General features: G+C 36.0%; 1 protein-coding gene across 5 annotated transcripts in view; it reads left to right on the forward strand.

Moving 5' to 3' along the window:
- ATRNL1 (attractin like 1) overlaps window positions 1-22632 on the forward strand; it is a 777769-nt gene that overhangs the window by 508501 nt on the left and 246636 nt on the right. For all 5 annotated transcript variants that reach the window (XM_042908168.1, XM_042908169.1, XM_042908170.1 and 2 more), the window contains one exon: window positions 22290-22397. In XM_042908168.1, coding sequence (XP_042764102.1) covers window positions 22290-22397 — 108 coding nt within the window. The remainder of the gene's footprint in view (window positions 1-22289; window positions 22398-22632) is intronic.

Here is a 22632-nt window from a genome sequence, read left to right on the forward strand (position 1 = left end):
TTCCCATACCTCTTCTTCAAGGGTTTGTAATGCTCCACCTCAGGCCTTCTTCCACTTGGCTATTGTATTGATTTCCAATGAATGCTACAACAAATTACTACAACTCTGGTGAAAACAACACGCTTTTATCCCCATACAATTCTGGAGGTCAAGAGCTGGAGATCAGTTTCACTGTGCCAAAATCAAGGTGTCAGGGCACACCCCTTCCAAAGAGTCTAGGAGAAAAGGGTTTTTTTTTGTTTGTTTTTGCCTTTTCCAACTTTTAAAGCTACATTCCTTGCACTCCTTAGCTCCTGGCCCCTTTCTTCCATCTTCAAAGCCTGCAGTGTCTCCTCTTGCTTTAGAAGTTTCCTTGTCTTTGCCTCTTCTGTAGTCAAATGTTTCTCTGCTTTCCTCTTAACAAACACTGTGATTACACATAGGGTCCTTCTCGTTAATCCAGGATAACATCTCCATCTTAAAATCCTTGATCTAATCACATCTGCAGACTCCCTTTTGCCATATATAATAGCCCTCAGAGATTCCAGGGGTTAGGACCTGGATGTCACGGGAGGCCATTACTCAGCCTACCACAGCTGTTATCTGCCAAATCACGCAATAATCTTCTCTGTCATGACTTCAGTTGTATCCATGAATGTGTTTAGTACCAATATTATCTTCACATTTTAGGCCCACTTCAAAATTCTGACACCGAAACATTAAGTGAAGGCATCCGATTTGTATGTCACTGACCACCAGATGGCAAATTATGTCACGGTAGTCCTAATCCTAATCTAATCTAATTTTGAAGTCTAAATAGTTAAATATATCAATTTAAAGTCAGGTATACTACCATGCAGCTTTGGATCAATTAAACTTTTATTATCCAGATCATTTCTGATGAAAGTAACTACACAGAAATCAGATTTCAAAAATTGTCCTCTGAGCTACTTCAGTGACTTCTGAGACCGGTAACTACTACCCCAGTTCTAAATCAGCAGTTGTGTTTCCTGTTAACATAAGATTCTTCTAATGCTCTATTAGTTTCCAGTAGCTCCTTGTAAGTTTCCTAAATTTTATTAAGAGTATATATAGTACCAGTTAAGATAAATAATTGACTACTGACTGTGATTTATCTTAATTGTAATTATTTACATACAGGATTTCTCCTAAAACTTGTTTCATTAATACTTTTATCTCAGGCAAGTACTACTCCTTGCCACTTTTATCCCGTAGTGTCCTGTAACATGAATCATAAATAATAGGCACAAATACACCAGCTTTCTAAAATACCAAAAGTTACTACTTTATTACTTTATTGGTTTTGTTTTTCAAATCATACATACTTGTGGCAACAGTTTAAACAATTCAGAGGCATAAAAAGAATGATGGATATTCTCCTTTTTCTTTGTTTTAGAAGTTCTATAGAGAAGCTGGGAAAATATAAATTTAAATGAATTAAAATTCATGTTCTAAAGATAAAGCTTTCTGATGTTTTTGTTGTTTAAATGTTTATTCATTTATTTTGAGAGACTGAGAGAGAATGAGAGCATGGGAGGGGCAGAGAGAGAGAGGGAAAGAGAGAATCCTAAGCAAGCTCCATGCTTCCAGTGCAGAGCCCAGCGCAGTGCTCCATCCCACAAGCCCTGAGATCATGAACTGAGCTGAAATCAAGAGTCAGAAGCTTCTGACTTTGGCTCAGGTCGTGATCTCACGGTTCATGGGTTTGAGCCCTGCCTCGGGCTCTGTGCTGACAGCTCAGAGCCTGGAGCCTGCTTCGGATTCTGTGTCTCCCTCTCTCTCTCTGCCCCTCCCCTGCTCACACTGTCTCTCTCTCAAAAATAAACATTAAAAAAAAATAGACACTTAACTGACTGAGCCACCTAGGCATCCCTAAAGATAAAACGTTCTTGTGTTTCCTCTTAGTCATAAAGATGTAGGTATGGGCATCAATATAGATGATATGAATATAGATATAATTAGGATTATACTTTACAATGATCTTTACCTTTTGTACTTCATGCAAAATATCAGACTATTTGTATTGTTCCCACTCATTCCATCTCCCTTCATCCCCCAACCCAAAGTAAATATATTCCCAACCTTATTTTAATCATATGTAATTTCACATATGATTTTATACCTGTGTGTGTATATTATCCTGATTTTCATGTGATTATGTCCTTTTCATTTTCCAATATCATTAAAAATTCTTTGAAAATATAATTTTAATGGTCATGTAATATTTTACCTTTTTGAGATTCCAGTTTATTTAACCAAACTGTCTCCAATTTTCCATTATTATAAACTATACTTAGGCAGGATTTTGTAAACTTTGCTCGTGTCTCTGATTATTTCATTAACAGAGAATCATAAAGTGGAATTACTGGGTCAAAAGATATATGCAGTTTTTCTGTTCGTGATATCTATTAGCAAATAGCTTTCCAAAAAAGCCAACCAATTGCAATCTTTTAATATAATTACTGAAGTTCCTCGTTAATCTTGCTAATTAGCTAGAAATATTCCTTGATGTTTTCTTGTTTTCAAGTTCTTATGCATTTCTTCCTTCAAATTATTTTGATTATATATATAATAAAATTGGTATAAAAGTCATCATTCATCATGCTGTACTATTTTGAGGAAAGACAAACATTTAGTAGGATAACTATAATTTCTAAAGATGGCAGGAAGTACAGGGTAGAACTGCGAATACTCTTTTATCAATTTGCTGTGGGTTCTCTGTCTCTAGCTTCTAATTTTGCATAGATCAGAGTTGTCACTACTGAAGTGGAAAGACAAGGAGAATAGAAGTAGATCTCTAAACTACAGTTGTTTTGTCCCTTTTTAGCAAGTCCTATATATACTTTGTGACTTACTGTTCCCTGAGAAAATTGGAGCCTGACCTCGCAAACTTCTCATGAAGACACAATTATTTTCAAAGTATAGTATTTCTAAAGGGAATTATTGTTTTAATAAAAAGATATATCAATAGATAATAATAAAAATCCATTTGAAAATTCATAAACTTTTTTTTACTTTTTAATACTATTAATTAGAAAGGGCTAAAAGACCTTTTTATAGAAAGAGGGCATCATGTCCAATGACATTATACTTGTTCTTCCTCTCCTTTTGTTTGCACTAAAGCAGATCTTGCCAAATCTGATACATTATTCTCTGAAGGTATGTTTGCATCATTTCCAATTAAATGTTTTAAGTCAGCAGTATACAGTAAATTATCCTAAGTGTTATTGTAAGTTCAAGCTGAAATGTTAGCAAGAGAATTGCTAAGGGGCAGCATTTAAACTCTTATTGGCTCTGGATTTTCTAATGTTTGTGGTACATATTACTTAGACTGATGAGCTTACAGTAGCTTCTAACTTGAATTAATATATGGTTTTGGTCTCTCATTTTTTGGGGGGGGTCAACAGACATACATTGGTATAACATTTGCTTAGTAATTGATCTCACTTTTTTTGAAGCAAGTAGACAATGATACAGGAAAATAAGTTATAAATTTTTACTTGGATTCTCAGAAAGGAAACATGCATGTGTTTTGTTGAAAACTATGGCATTCAGAGGATTGAGTAATAATTTTTGTTGTGTTTTGTTACTTTTATTACTGATGGAGAAAAGAGTTGTTTGAAAAGTTGCGGAGACCAATTAAATCTTGAGGTCTATTTTAATAGTATTTATAAAAGTTCATTTAGTCTCCAATAATCTATGTATTTCTTTGACTCTTGACCAAGTTGCCCTTCAAATTGTTTATGGATAGAAGGTGATTTCTTAATTAACAAGGCCTAAAACGTTCAAATCAATAGTAGAATTCTATTGGTATTTGTTGGCACGTCACGCATTTGAATACCATGCGTGTCCAAGTACTAAGTACTGCAATGTATGTTGAGGAAAGTTATGTAACAGAAATGATTGATGCAAATGTAGTTATGTTTTTCAAATCTTGGTATCACAAGCTTATTCCTATGTACTTGAAGGGAAAAAACGTATAACTGAAAAGGAATAGAAAAGGCAGGGTGGAAAAAGATTTATGGAAATCAAAGTTGACATAGTTTGGGAGATTCCAAGAGAAAGAAAGCAGGAAACAGAACAATGCATAGTGTTTGACAGATGAGCAGGAATAGTATGCAGGGACTTGTAGTGTGAAGAAGAAGGATAAAAGACTCCTTTCACCTCATACAACATAATAGTGAAATGAATTATTCTGACCCAAATTATTGTTTAATTATCATAATATGGTTCATTCAAATTCTATACACACCCTTTAAGTATCAGCTGTGCCTCACAGACTTCTTGATGCCTTAAGTACCAGTCCAGTCCATGGAGATACTGGCTTTTTCTGAGATCATAGTATTTGTTTATGCCACCCACTTGACAAGTAATCACAAATTTACATTTTTGATTTGTTTTATCATTAAAATCTTCTATTGTAAGTTAACATTTCACTATTTAAATCTCAATTTCCTAAGGATAATATAAATCTAGAAGACAAGCTCTCTCTCCTCTTTCTTGCTATTCTCTACACCCTTAGCAAAGTGTCTTGCATTGTGCAGAGAGCTCTCCAGTTGTCTTATGATTGAAAATGATTTGGCACTTTTTCACCAAAGGAAGTCACTCACCTAATATTAAGAGAGAAGATAAAATATTATTGAAAGCATTCAAAGACTTGGGTAAAATTTAGAAGCTTTGAAGCATGTAGTTTGTCAGTAAGCTGTTTATTTTGGTTCTGTTATAGACCTGAGATGGAAGGTTGGTGTTTGTGAGCCAAGATAGTATCAATGAAAGGGGGTAGTAAATGGAAAAGGGGCACATGAATAAGATTTTTACATTTTAGAGATAGTGGTTCTAATGAGTACTGCACTTGAATTAATTCCAAAATATATCCCTTGAGCTGAAAGTGTGTGCAGTCATAATTGCATGACCTGTGATAAATTGTCTTTGTCCCAAGACAGATTACAAAACTGGCACTGTATCAAGATAGAGTAATTGTAGGGGAATAGAAACTGTCTGGACATCTGCTAAAAGGCACATGCCTCAGAAAACTGAAGATATGATCAATTCTTGAGTTGCTTTGCTGACAGCTCTTAGAAGGTAGGAAGAACAGTGAAAGAAACTACCAACCATGTCGGGAGTGTGGAAGTCCTGAGAAAAAGAAAATTGATCATGTCATTTTAGACTATATAACATTCAGGGAAAGGAATACAGGAGGTAAGCATATACATATCTCACATTTTAGCGAGATAGATTTCAAAATGTTTAAAGAAAAGCTGTATTTGATCAAATGGCAAGAGAAGCTAAAATAAGATATCCTAATTAATATTTATTCATTCACTTATTATGTAAAAACAATAGGGTTAGAAAATCTAAAGCTACAGGAGAGTTAAGACTTCAAAACTGAACTGTTTTTCTTTTCTGTTAGGATGACTTGGCTGATACAGTAAAGATAGTCTTCAGATATGATATATCTTGACTTCAGCAAAGAATTTAACAGTAGCAGATATTCTTTGGAAATAGATAGAAAAATGGACACTGGGTATTAGTGTAATTATTGTTGGTGGTTTCTAGGGTGAGGACCAATTATTAGCATTCCCTTCTCTACCTGGATTCTAAGCAAATATGAACTGAACAATTAAATGGCATTAGGTATATAAACCTGGTGAGCTTGCTAATTCTGAACTTCAAATTTAGTCACCTGTCATGGATAATGCTAGACTAGGGCATGGTTTGCTCCATGGGGATCTTCCCAGATAATAAGTTATAAGATGAAAAATCAGAGTATAATTCACATCATCTGTAGGCAGATTAGTTTCTAAGGGGAAGAGAGGCAGACTTAAGTTGAACATACTGCAATTCATCAATAGAATAAGCCACTTCAACTATGATGGTCAACCTTGGGAGAGTTTATATACCCTGGGGTAATAGATCAGCAATTTGTCAAGACAGCTCTGTGCCCACCTTCAGGAGAAAGGGTGCCAATTCCAATCACTGATTCTTTGAGTATTCTCCTGGGACCCATGGTGGTCAGTTTTGATTTCATATCCAGAAAGCTCTGAAATGGGTTAGAACAGTATATGTATCAAATCAACTTCAGTGGAAGTCCTGGAAACTTGTGTGCAGTCTATTCTCCATCCCAAATTATGTCTAACTATTTATATGACCACATTAAATAACTCATTAAATACTAAATACTAAATTAAATACTAAATTGCGTTAAATACTAAAATGCATAATGGTACATCAGTAATAAAATTCCAACAATGTAGAAATGCCCTGAATTGAATACTAACCTTACTTTAGCAAACTTCTAGGGGAAAATTATTAAAGTTTAAAAGATTATATTTGTTTTCAAGTTAAAACCATAAGTAAAGCCCAAAGTAAAATTATTTTGCCTTTGTGAGTTAAAAATTCTTCAAATAAACTCCAAAAACTATCCTTCAATATTCTTTGTACTCTTAGCCAGAAGAATTCTGCATTCACAGGTAGAGTTGGGATTGTCTGTATCTCACCAGGATGCATTGTTCTTCAGAGTCAGTACAGTCATATTAGCTCCGTAGCAAGTCTTTCATAGGCCTTACTTTCAAAGAATACAAATCCTTACTAACACACAGAACATTTTCACAGCACTGGCCCCACAATTACCAAATTAAGAAAATAGACCAATCCTCAGACCCTACTGAAATTATCTCAAGTGAAATTACATTGCCCAAACCTAGATCTTAGTGATGTCAAAAACCATAGCAGAAGGGCACCCGGGTGGCTCAGTCAGTTAAGCGTCCGACTCTTGGTTTCTGCTCAGGTCATGAACTTGTGGTTTTGAGAATTCAAGCCCCGCAACCTGCTTGGAATTCCCTCTCTCCCTTTCTCTCTCCCCTCTCCTGCTGTCTCTGTCTCTTTCTATATGAATGAATGAATGAATGAATGAATGAAAAGATAAATAGAACACAGCAGAGACTCACTGGTATCTGAATTTAAAAGTCTATACAAGTTGTTGAAAATCCATGACCTGTGAGTTTAAGTGCAAGAAATCTGTAAGCAAATGTTAATGTGGTATTAATGCATACTCATCCATGAAAGAGACAGTGTTACCTTCTTGTAAAGTTTGGAAATTTGTAATGGTATCAACCCCAAGCACTTTATTCAAGTACCTTTTTCCCCTAGACTGTATATTCAAAAACCTCTTCGTTTCCATTCACCTCAGTACCAAGCTGAGAATGCCTGTTTTGGCATGCCGAGTGAGCATGATGAACAGGCGGGTCATCGTATTTCATTGTGACTGTTGCCACTGCATATCAGTATGGCCTTGCTTCTGAGGAAAATTTTGTCTCTCTTATGTTATGAGAGACAACCTGAGACCACATGTTGAAGAGAGACCTTCAGCCTGTATTCATACTGCATACCTCTAAGATGCATCCATAGATTCCTCCTTGGTCCTAAGTTAATTCCTTAATTCAACAAATATTTAGTGAACATCTGCCAGATACCAAATACATTTTGATGCTGAAATTTTAACATAGATAAAACCCTACTGTACTCTCAATGGGGAGACAATCTCTAAGATAATAAGCAGAAGGCATAGCATGGCAGACGGTAGAGAATGCTGTGGAGAAAAAGAAAGCAAGGAAGAGGGGTAGTAGCAGTGTGTGTGTGTGTGTGTGTTGGGGGGGGTGGGTGTGGGTCTGTGTGAGTCAGTGACTGACATTTTAAATGAAATGGTTAGGAAAGAAGTACAGAATGGAATTTTAGGCAAAGTAACTAGTGTTGGCTCCCTAGGCCTAACATTAGCCATATATTTTATTTTTTTAATTTTTGTTTTCAACATTTATTTATTTTTGAGAGAGAGGGAGCGTGAGCAAGCCAGGGGCAGAGAGAGAGATGGAGACACAGAATCCAAAGCACGCTCCAGGCTCTGAGCGGTCAGCACAGAGCCTGATGTGCGGCTTGAACCCACAAACCGTGAAATCATGACCTGAGTTGAAGTTGGATGCTTAGCCGACTGAGCCACCCAGGCACCCCAACACTAACCATTTAAAACTCACTTAGGTTCTATAATATGTACATGGGACTTGACTTCTTTGTAGCTTAATAACAGCAAATATTCCTCTGCCCGTCAATTTCTAAAGGCATTTCTTGTCTGTACAATTAAATCATTGTCTCACCTCACCTGCTTAGGGAGAGGCACACCTGAATAGTAAATTGCACCTGAAGGCCATAGCCATAGCTGAAGTCCAGTGATCTGCACCTTTTTCTGTTTGGTTCCCTTAACACTTGTGCTGCCCTTAAGGAAGCAGAGTGACTTATTTAATATGCAAATTTAGGTGAAATAAATATCATCATTAATAAAGATGATATTATGTCCTTTATTTCCACTTTTTATTTTTTAACTTGTTTAAAATCCCAAGTAGATGAGAAAGGGCTACTTATGGGAAACCTTATCAGAGACCCCAGAAGCTGAATAGATTCTTTGTTGAATGCTAGATAAGTATCCTTTTTTAAATTTTTTTTTAACATTTATTTATTTTTGAGACAGAGAGAGACAGAGCATGAACGAGGGAGGGTCAGAGAGAGGGAGACATAGAATCTGAAACAGGCTCCAGACTCTGAGCTGTCAGCACAGAGCCCAACGCGGGGCTCGAACTCACGGACCGTGAGATCATGATCTGAGCTGAAGTCGGCCACTTAACCGACTAAGCCACCCAGGCGCCCCGATAAGTATCCATTTTTAAAGAAAGGACTCCTAATAAGGTAATAAAGTGTTCATTTATGTTCCCTGGTCAATTTAAAATTTTCATCAATCAAGAAATAAATAGCATGATTATAAAATTTAGAGATTTATAAACAAATTGGTAGAAGGAAATATAAAAAGAGAATTTATGTTATTAAGTATATAGAATATATTTGGTGAGAATTAAAATGTCTTTTGTACAGGCAAAATAATTATATGGTTAGCTATGTTTTATTAGTAGGAATATGCCATAAGCCAATACATTCAGGAAAAGATGTACCAGTCAATAGGCGAAGCAGATAAGATATATAGGAAGAAGTAATCATGTTCTTGGTAGCATTCTTGGACCATGAGATTGAATGAGCCAAGAAAGCTGGTTAGTCATCCTTGGTGAGGGACTGGCTGAGACTGAAGGAGACAAGCACTTCTCTCAGTGCCCCACGTTTGGGACCCACTCCTCATACACAATATGTATACAAAGTACAAAAGTTAGGATCCAACCACATATGATACAAAAAGCTGTACTTCGTGGGAAGGTCAAGGGAGGATATGTTTTGGATAAATCTTTACAGTGGGAAGAGGATGATTTCACAAGCTTTGAAAATAAAAGGGGGTGTGTTCCAGCTAGGGGGCTTCTTAGGTATCATACATCTATTTTCTCCCAGAGTAGATAGGTGGATATGGGCTATGAAATTAAACCAGATGTTTCTAAATCCATACACCTTATCTGTTCTATCTTTTGACATCCCTATATGGAGGAAACTCTGGGACATAAAAAGTGAAAGCCATTCTCATCAAATCAAATCTCATAAAATCATCAAATCCAGTATGATTTACCTTGGATTACTGGCAAGTGAGGCAACTCACTGTTTTGATTGTTCTCTTTGCCAGCAAATCGTGCTGACCTGCTCAGAGAGCCGAGTTGAGACTCAACACAAATGGTAATATGGGGATAGCTGTTAGTTATGTGAGTTGAACATTCAAAAGATCAAAGATGATTCTGCACTCAAGGAAAAATGGGTTAAAAATGATAATAGCAGCACTAAAGCATGAACGATTAAAGATATACACTATGACGTTCTAAATTTAGATTAAAAAACTCACTTGTAGAAATTGTGAGTCAGAACACTCGTTTTAACCAAAGATCGTGTGAGAGAGCCCTGAAATTGTTGATTGGGTCCAACAACAGAGCAATTCTAAAAAGAAAAAAAGTTAAAATAAAACAAAAAAAAATGTTTTAAAATGCATTTTAATTTAGAACACATTAAGAAAAGTATTTCCACCACGTTCTCCACTAGTCAGGTCACGTCCAAAATATTATGTTCATTTTACATTTGAAGAAGAAGATGGAAAAATGAAATGCTGAAAACCGTGTTAAATGAGAAACAGTTTTGTCCTTTTTATGAGACTATGAGTAATCTCCTTGAGGACAGCACTGTTTCTCGTATCTCTTAAATGCCAGTCCCTGGCCTTCTTCCCAGAACATCGAAGTTTTCCATAATGTTTGTTGCATGAATAATGAATGCAAAATTGAAGATATTGGAATTGTTTAATCTGAACATGTAAGAAAATTTCAAATATATAATATATATTTAAAGGAATTTTAGTGAGATTAAAAGTATTCTATTTAACTTTAATGATCCAAAAAGATCCCAAGAATGTTAAGTTTTTGTTCTGTATAATGAACTTTCTGTGTTAGAAACCTTTGGGGGAAAAATACTGCCTTGCTAAAAAGTGATTCTTTTGCTAGATATATTTGAGGATGCTAGTTGATCATCTATCAGAAAAGTTAAAGCACTTTTGGCCCTGCTTTCATGGGGATAGTGGACCAGGTAACCTCTAGGATTCCTTCCAACTCTGAAAATGAGTTATTTCAGTGAGTCTGCTATGACCACTGATTTTGTTACCTTTCGATTTTTGTGGTTTAACATACCAGACCAAGTACGTAAGAAAGACAATTTATTTCAGTCATGAGTAATCTGTGCTGCATCAAACTGCCCTTCACATTGAAAAATTCAATTGATTTACATTAGTTTTTAAAAATATTTATATCATATCCCCTTTCACAAAAGATTAAAAACAGGTATCTGCCTATCAACCTATGATACTGATTAGTCCATGAACAAAATAGGTATCTTTCCATATTTAAAACACTGAGTGTCCGGCTTCAGCTCAGGTCATGATCTCACGGTTCCTGAGCCCCATGATGGACTTTGTGCTAATAGCTTGGAGCCTGCTTCGGATTCTCTGTCTTCCTCTCTCTCTCTCTCTGCCCCTCCCTTGCTCACACACGCCCACAGCCCTCTCACTTTCTCAAAATTACACATTAAACAAATTTTTAATAAAACTTTTTTAAGAAAAATAAAACATTATATTTAACAGATGTCTTATTTCACAAAGAAACATTTCGCAGAAAAGTCATTTTTACAGTTTCTCAATATTGAACTTTTGAAAATGGCTCCATTTGCTAATAGCAAAATAATCACATTTTCCTTAAAGGAAAAAAATATTTTTAACATATCGATTAAGGGGAAAATGCCAGTGTTTGAGTCACTTATGTCTCCAGGAAGATTTAAGTGTCTTGTAGAACTTTGAAATTATTGTCACAAAGTACTTAAATGTTCAACATGAACTCCTTATACACTAAATGTAAAAGCTAACTGGATTACATTGCATTTAGAATTTCTGAACCCAGAAGCTAACATGTTGTGGTTCCAAAATGAGTCTTGAGCTTTGTATTGATTCCCAGAATCAGGGAGGAAAAATTACTTCTTTAGTAAATTAATTCTTAAGAGGGGGGAAACACTCCTGAAGGATTGATCTGAGCTTTATTGTAACCAGAGCCTCCAGTCATAAATTACCGGCACACAGGCCGGAGTCAGTGTGTCGTTTCTTTTGTAATCAGCTGCTTTTATATTTCCACTTGTCAAGGTTGACTTGATCATATTGTGCATGTCTTGGATGTCAGAGGCATTCATTTGTTCTTCCTCTGAAAAGCAGGACAAGCATTTCTCTGACAACTTAGACTTCTAACTTGGGGAAATAATATATTCCACAGTTATGACTGTGAGGATATTTCTATGTGGGGAAGATTTTTTTCTAGCGCAAGTTTCAAAATTTGAAATTATCCAGTTTCCCATTTTTGCTCTTTGAGAAGTAATATGTATCAAATATCCATTCTGGGGATCTAGCTTTTAAATGACCTTTTCAGTACTCATCCTTTTGCTCATTTTGATTTGCTCAGATAAATTACAACCACCTGGCCTTTTGTATTAAAGAAGGTTACATACAAAATTGACCTTTTGGTACTTATTGGGAGAGCTGGGTTCATTGTATTTGAGATTAACTGCTGTTTCTGTTTTTTGGGTTATGTCTTAAATAATTATATTTGAGGATGGTAAAATCTTTTTTTTTTTTTTTTTGCCTGTTTGTTCTAAGCCACTGCTAACACCATAAGAATGGGCAATACAAAAAGAAATGATGTTTCAAAAAATAATAAATATGATTTCTTTAGATCCTATGGTGTCTGATGATTTACATATGTTCCTTCAATTTCTCTGAACCTTGATAAAGCCAAAATTATCCTTTGGCCATTCTGCTCCTTGCCACCTTGCTTAAATAAGACTCAGCCTTCTTTCTGTTTCTTAACTTAATTAGGACTTGCCTCTGGAACTTTGCAATTGCTGTTCCTTCTGCCTGAGATGATATTTTCTGGCTTCCTTTGTCCCATTCACTTAATTCTCCACTGTTGCCCTACATTCTCTGGCCTCTGTGTAGTGAGGGTGGGCCATGTGACTATTTATGGAAAGTGATGCCTGTCATTTCTGGTCTGAGGCACTGAAAAGTGCATACAGGATTCACTAGCCTCTTAGACTCAAGGAATCCTTGGGCTGAGATGCAGAACCTCAAGGTTGGATCAGTTTATATGGCTGAATTACCAGATGGGGAGTTACCTATCCCTGTAGAGGATTTTGTGTGAGCAGGAAATACACTTTTCTATTTTAAACTACTGAGCTCTTGGCAATCCATTCGTATCCTGACTGAATATTCAAGGTTTCAGGTTAACTGGCATTTCTTAGGAGACCTGTCCCCCTACCTAAAGCACTTTCTCCTTCTGCTCTCTCTTTGCCCTTACCATGGTATGTTTTCTGCAATGAATTTTTTTGTAATTTTTATCTGTTTAAGTATCTATTGAACAAACAAGACTTCTACATACTGTAATGATTTTTAAGTGCCTAGAGTAATCTTTTTTTTTTATTTTTTTAATGTTTATTTAGTTTTGAGAGACAGAGAAACAGAACCTGAGTGGGGGAGGAGCAGAGAGAGAGGGAGACACAGAATCCGAAGCAGGCTCCAGGCTCCGAGCTGTCAGCACAGAGCCCGACGCGGGGCTCAAACCCACGAACCGTGAGATCGTGACCTGAGCCGAAGTCGGATGCTTAACCGACTGAGCCACCCAGGCGCCCTTAGAGTAATCTTTAGATTTGGCAATAAGCATGGTATCAAGCAATAGCTGAGGTTTTGACTCTTCTAGATAAATACATTCTGCATGACTTCTTTCATTCAGAAGGGAGGTCATCTTCGGCAAAGTCTAAATCAGTGATGCCATCTATGTCACAAAGAGAGGATTAAGAATCCGAATTTTAGAAGTTCCTTTAGTAATCTTCAATATTCTGCAACATCTTGACATATCTTACAGTTTTTGCTCACCAAGAAATACATGAGACTTTGTGGCTTTTAAATCCAGGTTACATAAGTACTTCATCCAACATCAGAATGTTCCCCATTTGTCTGCCACCAGTCTCCTGGTAGATGGTCTAGAAGAGTCCCTAATATTTTTTAATAGCATGTAAAACCTTACTGAAGAGAACCGAAAGAGTTACCTATTACATATGCATTCCCCCAAAAAGTGTTTGCTACACAGTAGGAACTCAGTACAATTTTTTTTCAATGAATGAATGATCATAGCCAAACTTATTCACCAAGTAGATAAAGATATGAAAGAACGCTCTATCAAATGGTTCTAAGAATGGGCTTTTACAAATACAGAGAGAAAGAAAGGAAGGAGGAAGGAAGGAAGGAATGGAGGGAGGGAGGGAGGAAAGGGAGAAAGGGAGAGAGAGAGAAAGAGGAGGGGAGGGAAGTAAAAATTTCTGCCCCAAATTTAGTTTAAATCCTTTAAGATTGATCTTTTGGAATGCCAAGTAAAAAAGAACTTCAGAATCTGCTTTTGTTCCTTAATGAAATTTCTTGACAAGGCAGGAAGACTTTCCTGAGAATTATTTTCTTATTGCTGATGCATGAAGAGATGACATGCAGTCATACTTCTTTTTTCATTGGTGAATTAAATGAAATATGTTGCCAACTCTAAGATAAAAAGAAATACACGCAGGTATATCATCTGCATTATCAAAGTTTGGCATAGACAATTAACTATTATTACTAGATACAAATGATTTTCTTTTGAGAAAGTGTTCACAAGATGGAATTCATAATTAACAGTCAACAGGCACACGCACGTTGATGAAAACCAGGGATTGGCTATGCTGGGACGTGTTAGCATTTCATTTAAAAAGAGAAATGAGGAAGCTACCAATTCTATCCTAACTTATTTCAAAATATTAAAAGAAATGTTAGAAATATTAGCAGTTTCTGAAGTGGATGCGATAATTTGATAGAAATATTGTTTTGCTTTTCTTTGTTTTCTCCATACCACAAACAAGCTTGATCTTTCTAACCAGAATGATTCTACCAAGGTCTTTCCAATGATACAAAGCTTAACTGATTTGATAAGCAACCTTGTGAATGTTTAAGACATAGGGGTGCCTGGGTGTCTCAGTTGGTTGAGGCTCAGACTCTTAATTTCAGCTCAGGTCATGATCTCGCAGTTTCTGAGTTCGAGCCCCACACCAGGCTCTGTGCTGACAGAGTGGAGCCTGCTTGCGAGTCTTTCTGCCCCTCCCATGCTCATGCTCTCTGTCTCTCTCTTTCCAAATAAATAAATAAACTTAAAAAAAGATATAGCTTTTGTAGTAAGAAAAAATAAAATTTTGTAAAGGTCTAACCCTTTTAGATTAAACCTACTTTCCCTACAGATTTACAGTGACGTGTGTGTGTGTGTGTGTGTGTGTGTGTGTGTGTGTGTGTGTGTAGAGAGAGAGAGAGAGAGAGGGAGAGAGAGAGAGAGAGAGAGAGAGAGAGAGAGAGAGAGAGGCAGTTGTCAGGTGCTCTATTTTCTTGGCGTCATCTTCAATTGGGAAGAATTGTGCCCTGTAAGAAATACAGCTTTGGCTCCCATGATGTTTAATTAAGAATGCATAACCATGAATACATAAGAATAAGGAAGATCTATTATACTTTCTTTTCTTTGGCATTGCCTAATTTAACCTAAATCAAGACAGTCTATACATGAATGCTGCTACTTGTAAATGTGAGATAGATTTTCTTTAATTCCTGTCAGTAGAGAGCTTTTAAGACCTTATTATATGCAAATGATGGTGATACTATTGGGCCATATGCTTTGTGCCACTCTGCTCTTGATCATATTGACAATTTTTAGAGTTGCACGAGAGTTATTCTACACGGAAGCTGTTTAAATCAGTATGTAAGGCTGATGTAGAGACAAAATCATTCAGTACAGAGTATATAGGTGATGTTGCACGTACAACCTCGTAAACACCAAAGTTTGAGAACCACTATGCTAGATGAAGAAATAAAAGGAAACGTTAGAAATAGTTGTTTGAATGTTTGAACCCATTCTGCTTTTAGGATATATTTCAAGTTCTTATCTAACAAATAAGGATACATAGAGAATCCTAAAGTAGTCTTGTTTTCAGTATTTATTCTGTTTTATTTTTAAGCACTAATAAATGTTGAGAGATTTGTCTGTTGAAAGAATTTAAGAAAATAGTGGAATTACATTCTGGTTCTGGATGAGGGGCCATTAGCTTCTAAAGACAGCAATAAGTTAAATTATTGAATCAACTGAAATTACAAAAAAAACTTTTTTGAAGAAAAATATTATCTATTAGTGCATAGATTTTCTGGTACTCATCTATTCATCCTTTAAAAGTCTGTGGTCTACAGGTTGAAGAATCTCCATAAGGTCCTTTTCAGATCTAAGGTCCTTTTCAGAATCTATGAAGACTATGCTTCAGTCATACCAATTATATTCTAAGTGTTATCCAATGACAACAAAGACCTTCATTTGCTGGTATTATTTAAGCCTTATCTTGGCCTTTTATATAGAGTTTTAGCTTTAATTTGAATGTGAGTTATAACATATTTACTTTGAATTACCATATGTATAATTTCATGTATATTCACATATACACTTTCACATAGGCATTGACATTCATAAAATATATATTTATAAGCTTGCGTATAACCTATTAGCATTTTAGAGGTAATATTAAACTTTATATTTTGGAAGATTTAGAAACATTTTCCACTTTTGCTTTCTTCTTCCTCTGGTCACAGGCTTCATGATAGGTAGGTTTCATTTTTGGCACATTATTGCCCAAACAACCCTGTGTACCTAAACAACCTACCTGGAAAATCTGCCATGGCCATTTGACAACTGATGATATTTGTCTTAAAATAATGAATAAAATTGAATAAACTTAAGGTGTAGTAGAATCTGCTAAATGACAAAATCCCTTCTGAAGAGTCACTGAAGTTTATTTTGCAAGTTAATACAAATTTGCAAAAATACCAGTTGACAAAGAAGTTTCAAAAATCACTGGAAGTGAATATTTTGAATAAACTAGGTGAATACTTGTGAAAAAGCTCTTAGAAAATTTTTACTTATTTTTTTTTTTAGTTTTTTTTTAACATTTATTTATTATCGAGAGACAGAGCATGGTGGTGGGGGGGTGGGGGGGCAGAGAGAGAGCGAGACACAGAATCCGAAGCAGGCTCCAGGCTCTGAGCTGTTAGCACAGAGCCCTACGCAGGGCTGGAACTCACAAGCCACAAGATCATGACCTGAGCCGAAATTGGATGCTTAACCGACTGAGCCACCCAGGCGTCCCAGAAAATTTTTATTTTTAAGTAAACAACTATTTCAAGAGTAACATAGTCCCAGTAGGTCAAAGATTGGAGAGGCCTAGAAAAAAGTAATTGAAGTAACCTGAACAAAATGTTATGCCAGGCCACTCACTCCCAGGAAGTACTCATACCAACTTTAGACTGGAAGACTTAGAAGCAAAAGATTCCCAATATTCTGAATAACAGTTTGAGGCTTATGCCTTGTAGATTCAATTGTATAAAATTAAAGAATATCATGCTTTTCTAATTTAAGGATAAAAAAAGATATTGTGACTTCTCTTTATTGCATTGTACCATCCTAACAGCAAAAGAACAAAATTGATTGTTCGCTTATATTGCTTTATGTTAAATGTGTTTGTATTAATAACAGAAATACTCTTTTTCATGAAATGTTGCTTAATCTCTAATTCAAATACTTTGTTATTTTAGTATACAAGCTCAGGAGTAATGATTAAATAATTCTGACTGCTCCTTTTATGCCTTTCCAAAATCTTAGGAATAGAACTGCTATTAAAAATATAAATGCATTATGATGTCTTTATGGCCATTTTTTCATATTTGCAATAAAGTAAAAATATGAAACCTGGTATTTATTTGTTGGATCCACAAAATTGTCCCATTCTAAAAAAATAAATATCTACTTACTTTGGAGGATAAGACATAAATTCTAGAATATCAGGGGACATATGCTTTTAAAGCCTTAATCATAATTAAAATTAGTTTTATCATAACTTGCCTTCACTCACATTTGGATGATACATGTTTTCATACTCTAAGTTACTCATTCATGTTCATTAATCAAATACTATTGACTACCAACCAAATGCTGTGGGAAATAGAAAAACAAATAAAATAGATTTTTTTTCCTTATAGAAGATTTCAGAAAAGCCTAAACATATAATACATACTAAAATAGTAAATAATTCATCGATGGGATGATCAATTCAAACTTGGGGAAGGATAGAAGGACTTTTGGAAGTGGGGAAAAAAGATAGAAGAACCTAGACATAGGAGGGGGACATGAAGAAAATTGGGGACAGTTACTTTTTTGTTTGTGTAGTGTTTAAGGATTATTATCCTAAAATCAACTAGAGAGTTGTATGCCTTTGGAATGGTTGGAAAGGTGGTTAATATGAACTTTGAAAAATGATGCAGTATTTGAAATAGTAGTATTGAATGGAAAAATTAGATCTACATTAGATAGAATCAGGGACTGTTCTTGACTGCCATATTTAAACCAGGATTTTCACATTATTTTTAATTTCATGGTTTGTTTTATAAGACATTTTGAATAATAAAACAGTTATTATAGGCAACAAACATGACACTAAGAGCATCTCTTTCATTTTTAAATTTTCTTCACAACAGTGTTTATGGCAGCATGATTATAATCTAATGTATTATGGTCAATTTGTTATTTTGGCTTTATCTTTCTGCTGAATAATTGGTGATAGCAGATTAGTTATAAAACAGATCATCTGTTTTATGGCTTCTTATTGATGTACAAAATGTTAAACTTCATTTTATATAAAAATCACAATCACAAAATAAATTAATTATTTTTCAAAAGTTCTTAAGAAAGGACTCTCCATTTCCTCCTAACTTTTGGGTCGAGTTTTTGGCATTCTTTGTCACAATAGCAGAAAGTAGTCCCAAATCTAAGTTCATTTTACTTTTTCCAACTGTCTCATAAATTTGCAACATTTGTTAAAAGGGAGAGCGTGGCAGAATGTGTCATGAGCACTGAAGAAAACCGGCCTGTGGTAGTGTGCCATCTTCAAAGACAAAATCAGCGCTTGACATTTAACATAATGATTGCACCAAAGAACACCTACTGAGCGTTCGCAGCGTACCAGCCTCTGTGTCAAGTGGTCCGGGTGCGTTAGCTCCTCGGTGAATTATCCCTTATGATATGATTGTTATTCCCATTTTGTGGAGAGAAATAGTAAGTGTTAGAAATGTCCAAGTAGTTTTATTATGGTCCAAGAGTTTGTGGATGGAGAAGCTGGATTCAAAACGAGTCCTTGGAGGTATCAGTGTAGATATAGGCACTATTAATAGCCCAGCTTATACAGATGAGCAAAATTGAGGCTTAGAGAAGTCTAAATAATTTGGTTAAGCTCCAACAGCTAATAAGTGGAAAGGCTGGCACTCAGACACAGGTCCTTCTAACTCCAGAGCCCTGTTATATTTCCTGTCAGCATCTGTGCTAAATCTTGACAAAGTTTATGTTGTGAGCATGCTGTTTACATCTTCTTTGCTCTGACACAGAGGGGACTTAATTCAAGAAGGAACGCATACGGATGTTAGCTGGCAAGAAGGAGGACATTGATAAGGGTATGGCTGCGACCAGAACTTAGTAGCAAAGAGAATCTCACTTTATTCCACTTCATTATTGTAGAGCCATCACATCCAAGCAAGAGTGTTTCATGAGCAATGATTTACCTTTCCTGAGTTTCAATCAGAATATTTGCATTCACTTTCTGAAGTCAGAAACTGAGTATGTCAACCAGAGTCCTGGAACTAGTCCTCTGCTAAGTGGCCCAGAGAGAATTCATTTGGCTAATTCCCTATGTGTATCCTTTATGCTATTTTGTGCCCTAATTATTTTTTAAAAAAAATTTTAACATGTATTTATTTTTGAGAGAGAGAGAGAAGCGAGGAGGGGCAGAGAGAGAGGGAGACACAGAATCTGAAGCAGATCCTCACTCTGAGCTGTCAGCACAGAGCCCGACATGAGCTTGAACTCACAAACTATGAGATCATGGCCTGAGCCGAAGTTGGGGGCTTAACCGACTGAGCTACCCAGGCACCTCCTAATTTTTTTTATCATGTCTTCTTTTACCAACTATAGTGTTATGGTCTTGAGCAAGAACAATGTTTTTCTTCTGCTTTGCAAAGCAGAACTTTTAAAAAGTGATGGAAACATTCAACTTTTAAAAAGTGATGGAAATTCAAAGCTCTGAAGACAGATTGGAATCTTTAAAAATACCTTTGTATTCTAATTTTTTTAAGTGAACAAAAGTAATACTCACTGATTTTTTCTTTAGTATGAGTGTTGGGGGGTCACAACAATACGTTATAGTCCAGAGAAGTCTATTCTTTGTCAAAGATAGTGAATTTGGGATATTTATAGATTTAAATTATAATTTGTGGTATTACATATTCATTGACTATATTTTGTAGACCTTTTACTTTTAGAAGTAGGGAAAAGGTAAGCTAAAGTAACAGAAGCTATTCATTTTCTTAAAACTCTCTTAATTATATGGCATGTGGTTTGTGTTCTGAGGAGAACTAGTACAAATGAAGAAACTTTGTAATACAAAGTTAGAAAATTGTGTTCAGGAGTCCCTGGGTGGCTCAGTCGGTTAAGCACCTGACTCTTGATTTCAGTTCAGGTCATGATCTCACGGTGTGTGAGTTCAAGCCCCAGGTTGGGCTCTGAGCCGACAGCACAGAGCCTGCTTGGGATTCTCTCTCTCTCTCTCTCTCTCTCTCTCTCTCTCTCTCTCTCTCTCTCTCCCCCCCCCCCTCGGCCCCCCCAGCTTGTGCATGCTCTCTTTCTCACTCTCAAAAATAAATAAACATTAAAAAAGAGAAAGAAAGAAAATTGTGTTCAAACCCCAACTAAAATTTACAGTTTTCTCAAGGCTTTTTGTCCATTACCATCAGAAAAGTAGTTTGTGTATTTGCATATGTGTGTGTCCGTATCTCTGTGTGCATCTGCGTGTATATTTTTATTGGCGAGAAAAAGAGCATGGTGTCTTCTACACTTAGTGCCCCTTGGCATTTGAAGTAGTATTATGTTTGCATTTTGTATAGATAAAATGTTCAGATCTATTGGCCAATCCTACAAGAGGCACAAACAAGACTATTTTCCAGCAGCTGCATATTTAATAATACCTTTTTAGGTTATATTAAATGAATAATTTGGTAGCTTAGATCATTTACTTTTTACTTTGAGTATAAGTTTAATTGTCTTCATTAATTTTAAATATATTCTAAGAACATAAATTATTACTCAGTAATAATTGTATTTTTCCTGTTCCATCAATATTGGCATGCAGATGTTCTCTTTTTAATAATAACAAAACAAGGCCTTAAATTGTATTTTATTTTATTTATTAAAATTTTTTAATGTTTATTTAATTTTGCGAGAGAGACAGAGACAGAGACAGAGCGTCAGCAGGGGAGGGGCAGAGAGAGAGGGAGACAGAATCCAGAGCAGGCTGTAGGCTCTGAGCTGTCAGTACAGAGCCAGACGCGGGGCTTGAACTCATGAACTGCCAGATCATGACATGAGCCAAAGTTGGATGCTTAACTTACTGAGCCACCAAGGCGCCACCTATATTTTAGATGCTCACTTCATGAACACTGTCACTGCTAGGTTATAAGTGTTAAAACAAAAATGTTAAATAATAAACTGCCATAAGGTATTGGCTTTTGTTCCTTCATCTTTTAAAGGGAATTTAATGAATGATGCATCACAGTGCGACATACATTTACATTCAAATACCATTTGTTAATGTTTTAAGTTAATGCCAGTGAATCTTTAAAAATCTCTGTGAATAATGAAGCTATTCATTGTGTTCAAGGATTTTGCCTTTTTCAGTGATAGGATTTTCTTCTCATTTGAAAGAGTATTTAATTGCATCGCTCATCCACTTTTAATATTTAATAATAATTTTATTAGCTGTGTAGAATGAGAAGGGCAAGATTTGCAATATCTACTGCTGGTCATCAATTTTTTTCTTATCAGGACTTAATGAATATTATAATTACAAGGAAAGGCAGAAATATAAATTAGCTCGGTAGTTGGCTGAGACTTACTAGTTTATTGGTTTTAGCTTTTGGGTAAAGCCCAGAGTAGGCACAAGGAAAAAGAAGCAAATATCTGGGTGTGGTTTAGACACCTTGGCACAAAATTTTTGCAAACTGCCAACCATTCCTCACTTTAAATAATGAACACGGAGGGTTTGAATCAAGTTATAAATACTGTCATTGGCAATTCGTGTTGATTCCATTGCAGTTGACCGGGCGTCTCGATGACTTCTCACACTTAGCCTTTGTAGGAAGATGTTTCTTCAATCTCTGTTAATGCATTTCGAAACTTTTTGTTATCTTTTCTTAAATATTTTTACTGTTATTTACTTTCAGCTAAGACAAAAGCTGCATTACTTGGAGTAGGAAACCTTGGCATAGCCATCATCACAGTAGCACTTCTTACTGAAGTAGAACCCCTCAGCTGGAGTTTTCAAAATGCGTTTGAGTACATTTCATTAGGTCTGTGGGAGAGAGGTCAGGGGGAAAGTTCTCTCTGCAGGTCCCATACGTTTAAAGCCTCTGCGGATTTATGACCCAGGTCCTGGGGAGAAAACAAGTTTTCATTTTTGGGATCTAGCTGTAGGTCTGTGTATCAGATGATTCCTAAATTTTGAGTACCATTTGTTCAAAATGGAACCAGATATTGTTGAATCTCATGTATCTTTAAGCCTATTTTAAACAAATCATTTTTACCCCCCTCCAGCAACTGCTTCGAGAACGACAGCAGATGGCCAGCCGTCCCTTTGCGTCTGTTGATGTAGCACTGGAAGTAGGAGCTGAACAAACGGAGTATCTGCGAGGGCCAGTGGAGGTAGGACCGGTGGTGCAGAGAAGACCACTGTGATTTGCATATTTATGTCGCTTCTCTAATCTGCATCTGCTTGTGCAGCCAAATACAGTCTGATTATGTCGAGTTGACAAGATTCAGCTACATATGTTATGCCACTTCCAAGGCACATAGTTTTAATGGTATGACACGAGCTGTAACAGAAGCCACTGGAGAATCTATTAGCTTAGGCAAGAGTGACAGACTGCTCACCTGGCAG

Source organism: Panthera leo, chromosome D2, assembly GCF_018350215.1.
Source record: "Panthera leo isolate Ple1 chromosome D2, P.leo_Ple1_pat1.1, whole genome shotgun sequence".
NCBI lineage: Eukaryota > Metazoa > Chordata > Mammalia > Carnivora > Felidae > Panthera > Panthera leo.